General features: G+C 35.7%; 1 protein-coding gene across 1 annotated transcript in view; it reads left to right on the top strand.

The window, feature by feature from the left end:
- Window positions 1–15046, top strand: part of CFAP54 (cilia and flagella associated 54) — a 110806-nt gene extending 95760 nt beyond the window's left edge. The window contains exons 63-69 of the mRNA XM_014963298.1: window positions 610–810; window positions 2085–2275; window positions 5250–5435; window positions 7594–7700; window positions 8534–8723; window positions 10059–10136; window positions 12642–15046. Coding sequence (XP_014818784.1) covers window positions 610–810; window positions 2085–2275; window positions 5250–5435; window positions 7594–7700; window positions 8534–8723; window positions 10059–10136; window positions 12642–12761 — 1073 coding nt within the window. The 3' untranslated portion in view covers window positions 12762–15046. The remainder of the gene's footprint in view (window positions 1–609; window positions 811–2084; window positions 2276–5249; window positions 5436–7593; window positions 7701–8533; window positions 8724–10058; window positions 10137–12641) is intronic.
- The last annotated feature ends 304 nt before the right edge of the window (window positions 15047–15350 follow it).

Here is a 15350-nt window from a genome sequence, read left to right as displayed (position 1 = left end):
GAATTGTGTATGCTTGTGAGAGGTCCATGTGCTAATACAGTAAGCCAATATTGCATATAAGCAGTGATATACTGATAACTGTACTGATTTTTTTTCCCTCTTCTGGCATAAGTATAACTTTTAGACAGCACAAAAAACATTATTTTTTTTTTGTAGTCCATAGTGAAGAATACTTGATAATGTGCTTAATATCTACAAGGGACTGGTTTAAAGTGAACAGTAAACATTTCAGAGGACCTAACTGTTCTGAGTTCAGGCCAATAAGTATTGTTTCCATGTAGTAAATATCTGCTGTCGAACAATATATAGAAATAAAGGGTTTATATTTTAATTCAGAGAGAGAGCGAGAGAGCAGTTTACTCTCTACCTCTTTTAGCTTCTTGCAAGGGCCAGTCAGATTCCTGGCTGTGATCTGAGAAATGTTTTCTTTACTAGTTCACCTAATATTGATGCAGAATAGAAAGAATTTTCCTCTTACAAAAAACATAACCAGGTTCACAAGTTACATTTTCAGTTACAGATTAGTGAATTCCAACACAAGGCAGAAATAGCTTTGGAATTACAGCCATCCATTTAACGTGTACTGTTGAACTGTTCTTGGATTTGCAGATGGGTACAATGTTGTCTCTGAAAGTCCCAAAGCATTTTCTACTGAAAACAAGGAAATCATACAAGACAAGCAGAGCCAAAGTGAAGGAACAGAAAGTCTTACCACCAAGGCCAGACAGAAGAAAGATACAATAACATGGGCTCACTTAATTCGCTACTACAATTATTTAAAAAGGTTTTACAACACAAGCCTTCTATTTGGTATGAATTTTTTCTTCCTTTTAGAAAACTGCCATAGGTGAGATATTGTTCTTGGGAGCCAACAGTGTCAGATTCAGAGGCCAGAATCTGAGATAATCTCATTTTGAGTTCATTTAAATCATATAAATGCAAAATAATATTCACTGAAATAAAGATTTATGACAGTTTACAAGTGTTGTGAGTGAGGATATTACCTTTTATTCATAATTATTCATAAGCCTTCATAATACTAGGAAAAACATACCTCAAAACTTAATTGCTACTACTATATCTGAAGCATTTTTTTTTAAATTCATAATCTATATTTATTTTTAGTTCTAGATAGAAGACTTAAGTCACATCAGAGATAAATCTGTTCAGTTTGGGGGCCTGTTTGTGAGAATTGAGTGTAGTTTAAATGGGAAGGCTGAGCATTATTGAATGTGTTTTGACTAAACCCCCAGATGTTATGTACATACTTGGTTTAGTTCACTGTAAACAAAAGATGGTAATAGATAGGACCTTTCAAGCTGAGTGAGAATCCATTAATTTCAGGGCCTAATACTCTAAATCCATATCTGATGGCCAGCTGCTTGATATAGAAGTGACAACTTCTATATCAAGCAGGTGAGACAGGTGATAGGTGAGAACAGAACTAGATTGTACATCTACGTGCTGCCTAGAGTGAAACTTAGCAACTATAAAAATAATAATTTCATAGGCGGTTGGGTTTTTTCCTTGCTGCACCAAATGAGAGAAAAGTCTTCTACCTCGCCACAGAGCTGTAAGGACAGTAAGATCTCTACAAGCAGGTGTCAAAATGTGCATGTATATCTCAGCTGTAGTTATTAATGAAGGAGTCTAAGGAGCAACTCAGCTGATCAGCCACTAGCTGTCTAAATTAGGGTCCTAAGAGCTCTTACAGCTTCTTTTGAATAAATATGCATTTATTCCAGTGGGTGGGTGCATAGACATGTAGTGAACATACTTATGCTTACACATCTAAATTTAAGTACCAAAACCTTGAAACTGCACCTCCCATTTTATGCTACGTTATAATGTCTAGACAGAGCTTGTTTCATTATCAGATATCCAGTGAAAAATCACAATATGAATAGCATAACTTATCATATTTACGGACAATCAGTATAGCTGTTGGAAAGGCATTTGTTTGATATTGAATCGATTTAAATATTTTACTATCTTTTCAAAATTTAGTAGCTGCAGAAACCTTACTTTTTAATTGCAAATGATGATGTAATAAAAATCTCTTTTCATGGCTGCCCCTAACTCAGGACCTGGATCATTTTCTGCAAGAGATGGACACCTTAGTTCTGTTTTTGACACAGGGATTGTTCTACGCATAGCAGAAATGCATTCATTTCTTAAAAAGCATTTGTTTGAATATTCAATGTGTTGTCTTGAGAATTTCCCAGAAGAGCTACATGACGTAGAATTGCAACTTGGTGATTCTGAATCTTCAAAGGTACTTATTTTCTTACTGATGTTTCAAAAGTATGTATTATACTTGCATTTTGCTAAGATATGGTATTTCAGAGAGCACGACAGAAGAATGCATTTCATTATGCAGAGGATCAGTGCAAAACCAAAATCCCGTGCAAGCAGTGAAGAACTTAGTTAACAAATGCAAATATCCTTGTGTTATTTATTCCTGCAAAAATGATCTCTATCCCATGTCCAGTGTATGTAGACCTTAGAAAATTAAGCAGAATGATATTTAAGAAGATTTCATTATTAGTTAATTAAGTTTGTTATGTTATTTGGTAGGACTGAGTGTTTTAATCTTGTAGATCTCCATGTTTCATACCAAAAATGTCCTGTTTGTTTTGTAATTTGTATGTACAAGCCTCTATATTGTTAATTTGGTCTATAATAAAAACAAGATTTTCAAAAAATACAAAATTTATATTTTATCAAAATTTGTTGAAGGCCTTGTGTGCCAGTTTTTTTCACTGATAATCAGCTGGCTAGAAAATCAACCTTTTTAGACCTCTGCCTTGTGAACAACTTATTTGAGCTTTGAAATGTGGGCAGCTCAGACTATATTACTCAGAGAAGTCTTGAATTGGAATTCTGGAGTCTACCTGACTGTGGCATATATGTTGAATATTGAATGGTAAAAGTCTTTGAATATTCAATGTAAAAATAATTGTATTCCAACTTTCTCCATCCCACTTCTCACATTAATAATTATCCTAATACTAAAAAATTAAAATGACAGGTTACTCTCCATGGTTTATTTTTTTACCAATTATGTTCAGTATTAGATGGAGACAGGGGAGTCTTGAGGAGTGAGAACTTGTTATCTTATAAAAATGAATTAAAATACTTTTGTGAAAGTAATTCTTCTAGAGTTGGTGAACTTTCTGCAGTGTTGGACAGCATATCATTACTCATTTCCCAACAAAGAGCTGACTGTGCCACTGAATAAATTGTAAATATATGGTATGTGACATTTATAACAGCCATCGTATATCAAAAATTATTTTACTCTGTCTGCTCTTCTTTTGACATAATTAGTATTACACTATCCTAGAATAATAAGCTTCAGAGCTCACTGTCATGTTCGTGACAGGTGCAAGCTGCATAATCATGTGTTAGCTTCACTGTTGTAGACAGCTAACAAGCATAAAGCTCTTATTTTTTTTTTAATTCTAAGCTTCATTGATTTTTATCACAACATTTTTAGAAGCTTTAACTATTCAGAAGGCTATATAAGTTATTTTTAAAATGTTTTTGTAATTTGATGCTGGGATTTTTAACAGTACAAATAGACATAATTTTTGAAAGAATGATTTTTTACAAGGTTGTTTCACTTACATGTGTCTTTGTAATTCTATTTTTGACTCAAAAGTTTTTTTCCAGCTCTTCTGAACGAATAATTCAAATTACATTAAGAAGGCTGTAATTAAAATTGTGTGCCCTGTTACATTTTGGATGCTTGGTTTTTATTCCACTCCATGATAATATATAAGACTGAAAACACTTACCTGAGACAGTTTGTTATTTTCAGGCTTTTGAGAAAGTTGAATAGATAAATATTTATGTATGTAATTCAGCAACCCACAGTTTGACAAGAGTAGTTGTAATATCCTTCCTCAAAAGGATTCAATATGATGTAAATAAAAAAAGATGCAGTTCACTGAAAAAGAAAACATACCACACATTTTAGAAAGAAATATATAGAGTAAAATGGACTTTTAAGAGCTGTAGTTCAGGGGCACAGCATAAATTAGGTTGTTCCCACCTCCACATATGTGTTTTCTCGTAATTTTGTTCACACTCCATGCTAGCAGGATAATTATCCCTGCCTCAGTGTTTAGAGTCTCTGTGGCATGGACTATCCCCAGTTGATTATTTCATGCCATACTGAAGGTATATCCATATGTTCAAATGCATGACTTCATCTTTATCTTCACTTGTACTATATAATGATGAGGGATGGAAGCTGACTTTATGAAGTAAGATTATATCATCATGAAAAATCCGTCTTCTGCTCACCTAGACTTACTGCCTTGTATCAGTCATGAGCTGCATTTCCTGAAAATAAAGTGGGTAAAATTCTGCAGTTTTTTCAGCAATGAACATGCAAAATTAAAAAAGAACTTTGCCGTTTTCAGTATCCGTATTTTGGAATTAATAATGGAGACACTAACAACCTTTTCAAGTAGCTTCAGCATTCTCCTAAAATGTCACTGTTTGGCCTCCTCTGTTCTTTGCAGATCTGCATACCACTTCAAAAAGTAGAAATGGTATAGCATTGGTTCAGCCTTTAAATACAATATTTTACAACTTTAAAAAAGGCTTTTACTCATCAATGAATGTTGGTTGACAGTATTCCTCCATCGCTTCCCTGGTAAATGATGGCCAGACAGTAACTATTTGATGAATAGCCTGCTAATGTCACATATACATTTTAGCAAATATGACATATGACAAATCCTCACAAGTTAAATGATTGAATTTTCAGTAGGTATCACCCTTTGTTAGTTGCACAGCTAATGAGAAAACAAATAGATAAACATAACTAAAGCATTAGTCTAGCATTCATATTACTGCTTTAATTATCAATATGTGTAGCAGACAAATTACTTTTTCAGCACTAAATTTTGAACGGTTGGCATGTCAAATAATATATTTTAGCAAAAAACATAATGCCATAAGGAAGGTAAGTCAAAGGCAATAACCATTGTTACTCTAGGTGTCTCTAAGTCAGACCAGAGGTCCTTTGCATTACCTTTAGAAGTGTCTCATCGTGTGAACTTTGAAAAGCCATAACTTGCTAAAATGGACACCTTTTAAAATTACCCATTTATCTAAATAAGCACATATTTGTGCAGGAGTGAAAGTCATTCTGATTCTAGTAAACACTAGATTATAGCAGATTCTGCATGTTACACTAGAAAAAATACAATTAAAAAATTTCTTTTGTTTTTCAGATGTCTCTTGAAATTACTGGAACTACATCAAATACGTCACATGTGAGAACAGCTTCTCTAGTTTCTGTCATCACAGAAGCAGACATTCAGAGGGAGAGCAGGGCAGCAAATGCTTCAGATAAGGAAATTAACATTCAGTGGTACATTCCTTCCCTGGCAAAGCCATCAAACGATACAGAGACTAAGGTATAACTATACCAAGGCAGTTCCTTAGCTACTGGAAAAATTAGGTCTCATTTCCAATGCATATTTGTGTTCTGACTGATCAGCTTTTTATTGAATTATACATATGCTGATTGGCAAGCTGGACAGCAGAGGCTATCTATTTAGTCTGCCACAAACCTGCTATGTAGGACAAACAGAATGCCCGACAGTTTTTTGGTGGCAGGCCAAAGAAAGACTTTGTTGACCATATAGAGCTTCCAGGCCATGTTGTGTTCATGCCTTTTGCAGGTCCTTGATGTCTTAGAATTATAGAATCATAGAACAGTTTGGGTTGGAAGGTCATTTAGTCCCACCCCCCTGCAATGAACAGGGACATCTTCGACTAATTCAGGTTGCTCAGAGCCCTGTCCAACCTGACCTTGAATGTATCCAAGGATGGGGCAACCTGCTCCATTGTTTCACCACCCTCATGGTAAAATTTGTTTCCTTATCTGTACTCTAAATCTTCTAGATTGAAGCCATTACCCCTTGTCCTATCACGACAGACCCTCCTAAAAAGTCTGTTCCCATCTGTCTTATAAACCTCCAGTACCTACAAGTACTGAAAGGCTGCAATAAGCTCTCCCTGGAGCCTTCTCCTCTCCAGGCCAAACAATTCCAGCTCGCTCAGCCTGTCCTCATAAGGGAGATGTTTAATCCATCTGATCATTTCTGTGGTCCTCCTCTGGACCCACTCCAAGAAGTCCATGTCTTTCCTGTGCTGTGGGCTTTGGAGTTGGACACAGCACTCCAGGTGGTGTCTCACCAGAACAGAGCAGAGGGGCAAAATCCCCTCCCTCAACCTGCTGGCCATGCTTCTTTTGATGCAGCCCAGGATATGATTGGCCTTCTGGGCTGCAAGCACATATTGGTCAGCTCATGTCCAGCTTTTCATCCACCAGTACCCCCAGGTCCTCCTCTGCACAGCTGCTCTCAATCCTTTTGTCCTGGGAGCCTGTATTGATACTGGGGGTTGCCGCAACCCAGGTGGCAGGACCTTGCACTTGACCTTGTTGAACCTCATGAGGTTCACATGGGCCCACTTCTTGACCTTAACTCTTTAAGTTTGGTTAGAGCTAACCAATACATTCAAACAATACCCTTTGGTGGGACACTGTCAGAAAAGCAAAGATATAAATATACAGGGAAAATGGGATTTTGTAAACCTCTGTTCCCTAAGAAGTCAGACTAAACATGAAAGACGAGAGAGATTAGAGCATTGAAGGAAAGCAAGGGACTAGGACATGGAATTTGTTTTATTTTAAAACAAGGGAACAGCATGTAGGTAAAATGTCTGCTACTGCAATAGAAATCCATGATTTCCAAAACTGTTGGCATAGCAGATCATTGTCAAAATTTCCACTAGATCCTTTTGATCTCTATTAGTAAGCTGATAGAAACCCTGTGTAATTAGTGCAAATAAAGTACTTTTCAATATAGTTTTGCCGGCTACTTTAGCATCACCTTACAGATCGTTAGAGATCCAGAGACAGCTCTTGAAAACAAATAATATATGAATGCCATATTCTTGACATTCTTCATATAGTCAAAATATTCAGCTACCACTAGGAAGCATATTTTCAGTAATAATCGCAAATCAATTCAGTGAAAGATGAGAGAATTCTATTTCATTTTCTTGTTCTCATATACTGATACAGCTTTATTAGATTGGTGAGTTATGGGCACTTCATGGATTTAAACCTAGTATGATGACAGCCATGCACAAGGCTGTTAGCAAATGTAACTAATTACATAGGGCCTTTGGAAATTCAGTAAAAACTCTCTGTTCAGCCTACCTGAAGTTGGAGCTTTGGACATGAGCCTAAGTGGAATTGATTGACCAAGATCAGGACAGACTAGGATTTTGGTGGTGGTTGTATAGGGTATAACTGATTTTCAAACTCCTTTAAATTATTTCCATAATTAAATTGTTTTAGCAATTGTAAAAACTGAGGACAGTATGAATCCATGTGTAGCGACATTCCTCCCTTTTTTTCAAAGTCAGTTATCTAAATTTTCATCAGTAGACTGTATTTGATAGCTATTATAATCTAGCATTACTGAAATAGGTCTACTATACCATACTATATTATAGTAGTATATATATATACTATATATACCTATTCCATCTCTTTTACAGGTTTTGCTGCTTTATGCTTATAATACAGAGCCTGTCAAGATTAGCAATGTCAAGACTTTCAGTTCAATGTCTGTGTTTTCAGGCTACTTGTGGATTCCATTGGCTAAGTAAATAATCACTGACTTTATCCTGTTATTTCATGCTATATTAGAGATCAGTCATCCATTTAGGATGAGAGAAAATAAAGTACAAAGTATTGAAGAGCTCTAAGTCTTTAAAAACATACATTTTTGCTTTTCAGAGATTTTTCACTATAAGAACTGTAAGATGTTGTACACAGCATTAAACCCATTCAAACATATGCCCTTTCAGTACATTAGCATTTAGGTTTGGTTCTTAAAGATCTGAATAACACAGGCTAATTATATTACACTGCCATAGCACTGTAAGAAAAAACAAACAAATATAAGAGGCAGTCCCAGCATTTATTTCCATTCTGTCACTGGATCAGCTACTTTCTCCATCCCATATTACAACTCTGAGCATGGAAGAATTCGTCTCAATTGTAGCCCCAGACTCAGCCCTTCATTTTACATCCTACGGTGTTTTTCATTACTTCTTCCTTGCCACTTATCCAGCTCCAAAATTTCTGGAATTGCTGAGCAGGTGGAGGGGAAGCAATAACAGACCAAGAAGAAATGCAGCCCCAGCCACCTAGGCTGTCAGCCCACTTTGTGCTGGTTGGATGAGAAAATCTTTCATTAGAGAGCTGTACTTAAAATACTTCTTCATATCATTTTTAAGGCTAAAAAATAATGCATCTCATAATTCCACTTTCTTAAATGGAAAACTTCTTTTTGTAAAATTATTCCTTGAAATGAAAGAAAATTTAGAACCTAATCAATATGTAATAAAAGCCAGGACATTTTAAATATAGCCTCAAAACAACAAATATTGTTCTTTTGTAACAGCAACAATGAGAAATCTCGTTTTCTTTCAGAATTATTTCTTTACGGGATAAATTATCTAATCTGAAGCAGCAAGTAGAAATGTTGATGCAAAGTTCTAAAAGTTTGTCTTCAGCTTCAGAATCTGCAAGTTTTCTTGAAGAAAGTGAAACTTTGAAAAGAAATCCTTCAAAAAAATCCCAAATGAATGTTGCAAAAATACATCTTGATGAAAAAACAGAAGTAAGTAAGAACAGTTCTGCTCTTAAATATGTCTGACAGCCATTTATTTAAGATGTCTTTTTGGGAAATAAATGACAGGTAACTTGGAAGGCAGACATAAATGATTAAATTTCCCTCACCCCTTTCAAGAAATGTTGAAATATTTTCACTTTTCATTTATTTTTTAACTTTTTCTTTTCTTTATTATTGCTTGTCACTTTACAAAAAATATCAGGCATCTTCAACCTTCCACTTGAAAATAAAGCCTACATCTTCAGGTACATAGATTTGAAAATTGATGCCTAATTTATAGTAATCTACAACTGGAAATGCTTGGCATAGTGTTAAATTAGCATGGCAATCAACCCAAAAGTGCTTTTTAAAAATCAGTTACAGATCTTCAATACATAATGGGTAGTGATGGTTTCTGAAATAAGAAACTTCTAATAACATTATTAAAAGAAGACTAAAACTGGCAGTGAATTTATTTTCATTTTCTCTACGCCACTTTCCTCTTTTCTTTTTATTAGCAAGGCTGAATATGGTCCGCAACCAAATAACTCCCCCCACATACATGCACAAAAGAGGTAATTTCAGAATTTTCCATGTGCTCTGCTTGAGATAATGTCATTGGAATAGAATGTTGCCACAGCATAACTGCTGCTTGATAAATGCCAAGGCAAAGTAGACGTTTATTTTCAAAGTGGGAGACATTTATCATGTGACAGGATTCTCTTTATATCTATTATATGAAATGATTAATGATGTAGGGGCTGTCATTTTGTCTGATGGATGCTGTGAAACAGTGACAGTTGTGCACTGTGCCATTATTACCAGGCTGTATTTTGACCAGCTTGGAGAACAGATGACGTTTTGGCCAATCACAGTGTTTTCAGGAGGGTAGACAGATCTGTCCGTTAGCGGGTGTTTCTGATTACCTGAAGGGTTTTGCTCAAACTTTCATTAATATATGTCAGTAATTGGAAAAACAATGTTTAGAATACTAATAAGATTAACACGCCGTGTATAAATATCATCTTGTCAGAGTGTTTGTTTAGAATGTCTTCAGTAAACACGTAGCAAAAGTATGCTTGCTCACTGGATTTAATACCTGAGCCAGGGGCAATTTTGCCTCAGTAGAAACTGCAAGGTTTGGGCACTTGTGTTTGTACAGCAAACACAACTATTTGTGTTGCACAAAATTTATATTCATCAGCTGAGGTTTATTTTGCTGTGAATTCAACTAGAATAACCTAAAACTTGATTGTTCTGAAAAATTTTGTAAAGCCAAGCCATCTGTTAGCTTATCAGAGGAGGCTGATAAGCATTATTTTTTTTCTTGTTTTATACCATTAGGAAATGGTGAAAAGGTGTTTATCTGAAGTCAAAGCACTGCTGTCTGTTGTTCCAGCCTTGTCCTTGCCATTAACTGAGGTATGCTATTCTCATTAATAGTAAAAATCCATTTTATACAATGAAATTGTTCAGTTAAACTGAAACATGGATTATACCACTAAGAATCTTCCCATTTTTTTCTTATACATTTGTTGGGCTTTCTGTTTGGGTTTTATTTTTTCATCTTTACAAATAAAATACCAGTGTGCATGATTACAAACTGTGAATATCTTCACTGTTCATTAAAGTCACCTTTTTATACATAGAAAAATGTATTAAAAATGAATCTCACTCACAATGGATTCATCTGGTTTATCCCCCATTCTCTGGTCATTGTTTACACAGGCTCCAGTGAATTTCCATGATGCAATTGCCAAATGCAATTTCCTGTGTTTTTCTGCAGTTATTCAAGCTTTCCTTCTATTTTCTTTAGCTTTCTCTGCCTTGCCCATGACATGTCCTTACAGATAGCGTGCCATTTTTTTGTCCATGCTGTTGTATTCACCTCATCACCCAGTTGTAGTCAGTATCCCAGAGGAGACTATGGGAACTGGCCGCAGCAGGCAGCACTACTCTTCAGCTTTCTCAGCCACTTTGTGGGGATCAGGAGAGGACCACAGCTGCCAGGGCTCAAGGAACTCCAAGGAAGATTATGGAATCCACAGTAACACGTCAAACCTGCTGCTAATTCTCAGATATCTTGCCTGTAATTGGTCACAATGGAATTATAATGGGTAGGGCATCCACTATACTCTTCCAGTCAGGTAGTTCTTCCTACCAGAAGAGAATCACAAGACTTATCAGAACAGTTTGGCTAGGGGCCCATTATAGAAGAGAGAATTTGTAATGCTGTCCAGTGCAACCTGCAGTCTTGTACCCAGGGGTGCATACATCCCTTTTACACCATTATTTACACCATCCCTTTTGCACCATTATTGCCAACGCCTGTTATCCATCCTGAAGGTCCCTCCCAAATGACTCCCAAACCTTCATATCACTCAATCTGGCTTTAGCAATGCATCAAAATACATAGACATTCATTTTGCAAAGCCATACTGAAACATCCCACTGAAACATCCTCCACGGCAGAGGGATTTGACAGATACCTGGAAAAGGTACAGCTGAGCTTCCTTAGAATCACATCGGCCTCCTGGGCCTGTTTTAAATTCTTATGAATCCCTCCTCACTTTGCCTACTTCTTTCTTTGGGTCTATGATGAAAATGAGGGAGCAGATTCGGTGGCATCTTTCCAGTAAGACTATGATGTTAACTGCTCTGTTTTATTCTGGCTAAATGCCACAACAAGCTAAAATGTTTGAAGAGGTGGAAAAATGGTTTTATCACAAAATTTCAGACAGAGACTTCAAACTAAGATCCTATCAGATATGGCAGATTTGGTTGAGCAAGTGAAGCCTCACCCTTCAAGATGCTGAGTATCTTCGTTCCTCTCTGAAGCCCACCGAACTTATAGAGCATTCAGCACTTCATTACCTATAGCTTATTTCTAATTAGTATTTCCAAACTTTCAAATAAGCTGTATGTGTGCATTGCCCAGTCTTCTTGGCTAGAAGTGGAAAGCTCAGAGTGGGATCATCACATACCATAGAGTAGTGCATGCAGTGCATGCAGGAGAAGGCAGCAGATACATTGCTTATAGGTAGTTTTACATAATTTTTCCCCATCACGCACTTCTTTGTTGCTTGTCTTCTTGTGAATTAATTGGACAAATTCAGTTCTAATTTGTGGTATTTGTTTTCTCATTCTCTGAGCTGTCACACTTTAACTCCTATCATGTTTCCAGCTTCTCTTCTTTGATCCTCTTTTTTCTGTTCATGTGTCTTATGGTGCTTTTGATTCAGCACTGAATTATATTTCTAAGTAGGAAAAGTGCATTTTTATTGAATTATTCATGTAAAATTATTTGACTGCTCATGTTTTAAGAATAAAAATTGATCAGCTGGCTTGGTTTTAAAGCTAATGAATAGCAATGCTCTTGAGGGAGATCATAAAGCATAGTCTTTGGGAGTTCCATTCTTAAAAGTAAATTTACAAATAAAATAATTCCATTAAAAGTAAACCTCCCTGTTAGCCTGTTCCAAGCGTCTTTTCCTTTAGTCAGTTTTTCTTGGTATCTAAGTCAGCTAAATAGTTGTCCATGTCCAACGGACACACAAACTGGTTTATCATTGCTATTTCACCTTTTACAGTTAACTCAATTCTTTCAACTTCTGATTGTAGGAAAAGCCTTCCAAATTACTAGTAATTCTTGCTGCTCTTGTCTGCTATCTTCATTTTACCTACAGACAAACAGGAGCAAGGCTGTTCATGGAAATTTCCTTCCCTTAATCCTGTTTTAGTAGTTTCCTGCAAGAATTGTCATTAACCACAGATTTTATAGAGGCAATGAGTATTTCTAACTTATTCACTGGTGTGGGTCAGAAATCTGGCTTTAATATGGAGCTATTTGTATGTATGTATTTTTTCGTACCTGTAAGCTTAATGCAGTTTTTTTTTTCTGTTTGTTTGTTTGTTTGTTTGTTTTAGATCCCGTTTGATGTTACTTTGCAATCAATAGCAAGTTTGGAAGATATGTTTGATCCTGCCAATGGATGTATAATAACTGAAGAAAGTCTTTTCAATTGGATCATTTCTCTGTTTCCCTAAATTCTATTTTTGCAATAACTTAATCAGTTGCTGAGTGCTATAGATTTGGATTTAAGTTCTGGTGCTAATGAAACAACCTCATTAATCACATCAGGATTTGGCTCCTACTGTGTTTTGAAATTTTGATTATTTTAGCTTGTTTCGCAATATTTAAAAATTAATAGTTTTTAAAATTGCAATACATTTCTAGAAATTAAAAGTATTAGAAGTAGTTTCTTAAGAGGATTAAAAATTTGATTTATTCAGTCATCTATAATTAAGTGACTTTGTTGGGGGTTTTCTAGCTTTTCAATAATTTCTTATTGTTTAGAAAAGCTGAACAGCCTTGTAGACTTCTAGCATCTGCTAATAGATTCTGCTTTTTCACTGAAGTTTTATTCTCATCAGCAAGTTTTTAATTGCTTTCACAGTTATCAAGAGCTGGTTTTATTTTTGAGGTTGAGAATTATTTTTTTTGGCCTAAAGTCATCACTGAGTTTGTTCTTTGACACTTCTATTTGGAAACCAGCATTTCAGACTTTTCTATCTTTTGTTGAAGAACAACCCATCACAGGTTGTTGAGGGTAAAAGTGATCATTCAGATGTCTCCATAATTTCAAAGCATTTGTCTGAAAAAAAGACAATTTGAAAAATAAAATACATATAGAACATATATAGAATATATAGAACAATTTTGGACATCATTCTAAAAGGCTAACAAAACCTCTGCTTATGTTGTCAATATTGTAAATATTGTAAATATTATTTTAGAGCACTGAAGAAACCCTAATGAGTACTAACAATAGGCACCTGAGGAAACATGTGTGTCAGAGATGGGAAATTTGTCAGGAAAAAGTGAGTTAGTTGAACAAGGCCACAGAGGAGAATGCAGAAAGATTCAGGTCCGAGACCTCACGGCTCTGATTTTGCTCACACCATAAGGCCAGGCACTTCTTCACTAGTAATTTGTTTGCGAAAAACAGAAAAAGCCCCAGGATTTTTGGGCAGGAGCCCTGTGAGACTTGTCCTGCCACTAGCTGTGCTTCTGTGCAGCTGTGAAGATTCAGGACCCATAGTTACCATTCCTGGGTTCAGTTTCTGTGAAAATTAAATTATTGGGTTGAAACGCCAGCCCCTTTCCCTTCAGTCAGGCTCTCACTGTGCTCTAGCCCAGTGACAGAACAATAAAATATTTTGAGCTCTTTGGAAATCCCAGATTTACTTTGGTTTGTGCTTTTCAGAGAAATGTTACCTGGTTTATCAGTGAAGTTTTTTTCTACAGAGGCAGAGAGAGAGAGGTAAAAGATTCAACGTAATGAGTATCTTAAATGTGATCAGTAACAGGAAGAAATGGGCTTAGGTTTTCTGCTATTTTTCTTTATGCCTATATAGGAAAGGAGACTGGTTGTATTTGTGTTATGTGTAGCTTTTTAAAAGTTGAGCTGTTTTTTATTTTGTGTAGCCTTTTCTGGAACGCTGTAAGTTGTAGGAATATGAGAGGGATTATGATATGATGATAAAAAGAAAGTAAAAACTGAGTAATTGATAGGGAAGGTATTTTTGCAAGACAATTTTAAAACTGAGTTAGAATGGCTATTTAACTCAACTGCTGAACAGCCAGTTTGGAGGAGACATTCCTTAGCATTATTCTTTCAATTAAAAGAATTTATTGTTCTGCAGTTCTTCAAAAAGCAGGAGAGATAAAAATTGACATTACTCATTTTTCTTTTACACAGAACAAGTAGAAAATTGCAGCTTTTTTTTTGGAAAAGCTATTCAGTCTTTCCCTATGCTTTGTGAAAAGTAAAACACCTTTCTTTTTCTTTTTGGGGTCACCTTGAGGATTATCATAGGACTTTTGTGCAGCTTAGTTAATATTTGTAAAACACTCTATAGCATCAGGGGAAAATGGGAGTAAAGTTCCATTACAAGTGAGGTGTTTCTTCAGTGCTGCCACTCTGGACCTTGTCATAATTCCTACTTCAAAGAGAAATATCAAATAAAATACTTTACATATGAATTTAGAATACATTGCAGTTTCTAAGATATTTTTGGTGCAACAAAAATATTATTATACCGCATCCTTTAACACAGCACTGTAAAATAATAATGTTGAAGTGTTGACCTCATTGTATCCATAGCAGCAGATTTTACTCTTATAAACAGAGCATTAAGTATTCAATGCAGGCTTCAGAAGAAAACATGGGAGAAAACATTTTTCTTTTAGCATATAATTAAGCTCTTTATTTAAAATCTGCTTGTAAAGAAGAAAGCTCATATCTAAACATCTCCAGTAATTGCACAGAAAAAAAAGATAAAGCTAATTGCAAAGTAAATTGCTTCTTGTTTTATGTATTATAGTAGTTTGGGTGGGTTTTTCCTTACCATTGAATGCAGACTAAAGCTTTCAATATGCGAGACTAGAATAAATTTGTGTCAGCACCGTGCTCAATTGAGTTTCTATAGAATACTTGTCTGTGTCACTGTCTCCAAAATTAAAAAGGAAGAGGGGAAGGGCCCTTCTTTGATTTCACACTCTCAAATGTAAGGGAGAGCCTTCTGGCTATGTGAAGGTTTGCTCCGTGATCTGTCCCTGCAACACCACCGAAG

The sequence above is a fragment of the Calidris pugnax genome, unplaced genomic scaffold (genome assembly GCF_001431845.1).
Source record: "Calidris pugnax isolate Ruff unplaced genomic scaffold, ASM143184v1 scaffold44, whole genome shotgun sequence".
NCBI lineage: Eukaryota > Metazoa > Chordata > Aves > Charadriiformes > Scolopacidae > Calidris > Calidris pugnax.
The sequence above is the reverse complement of the archived record's forward strand: the minus strand, read 5'-3'. Positions and strand labels throughout refer to the sequence as shown.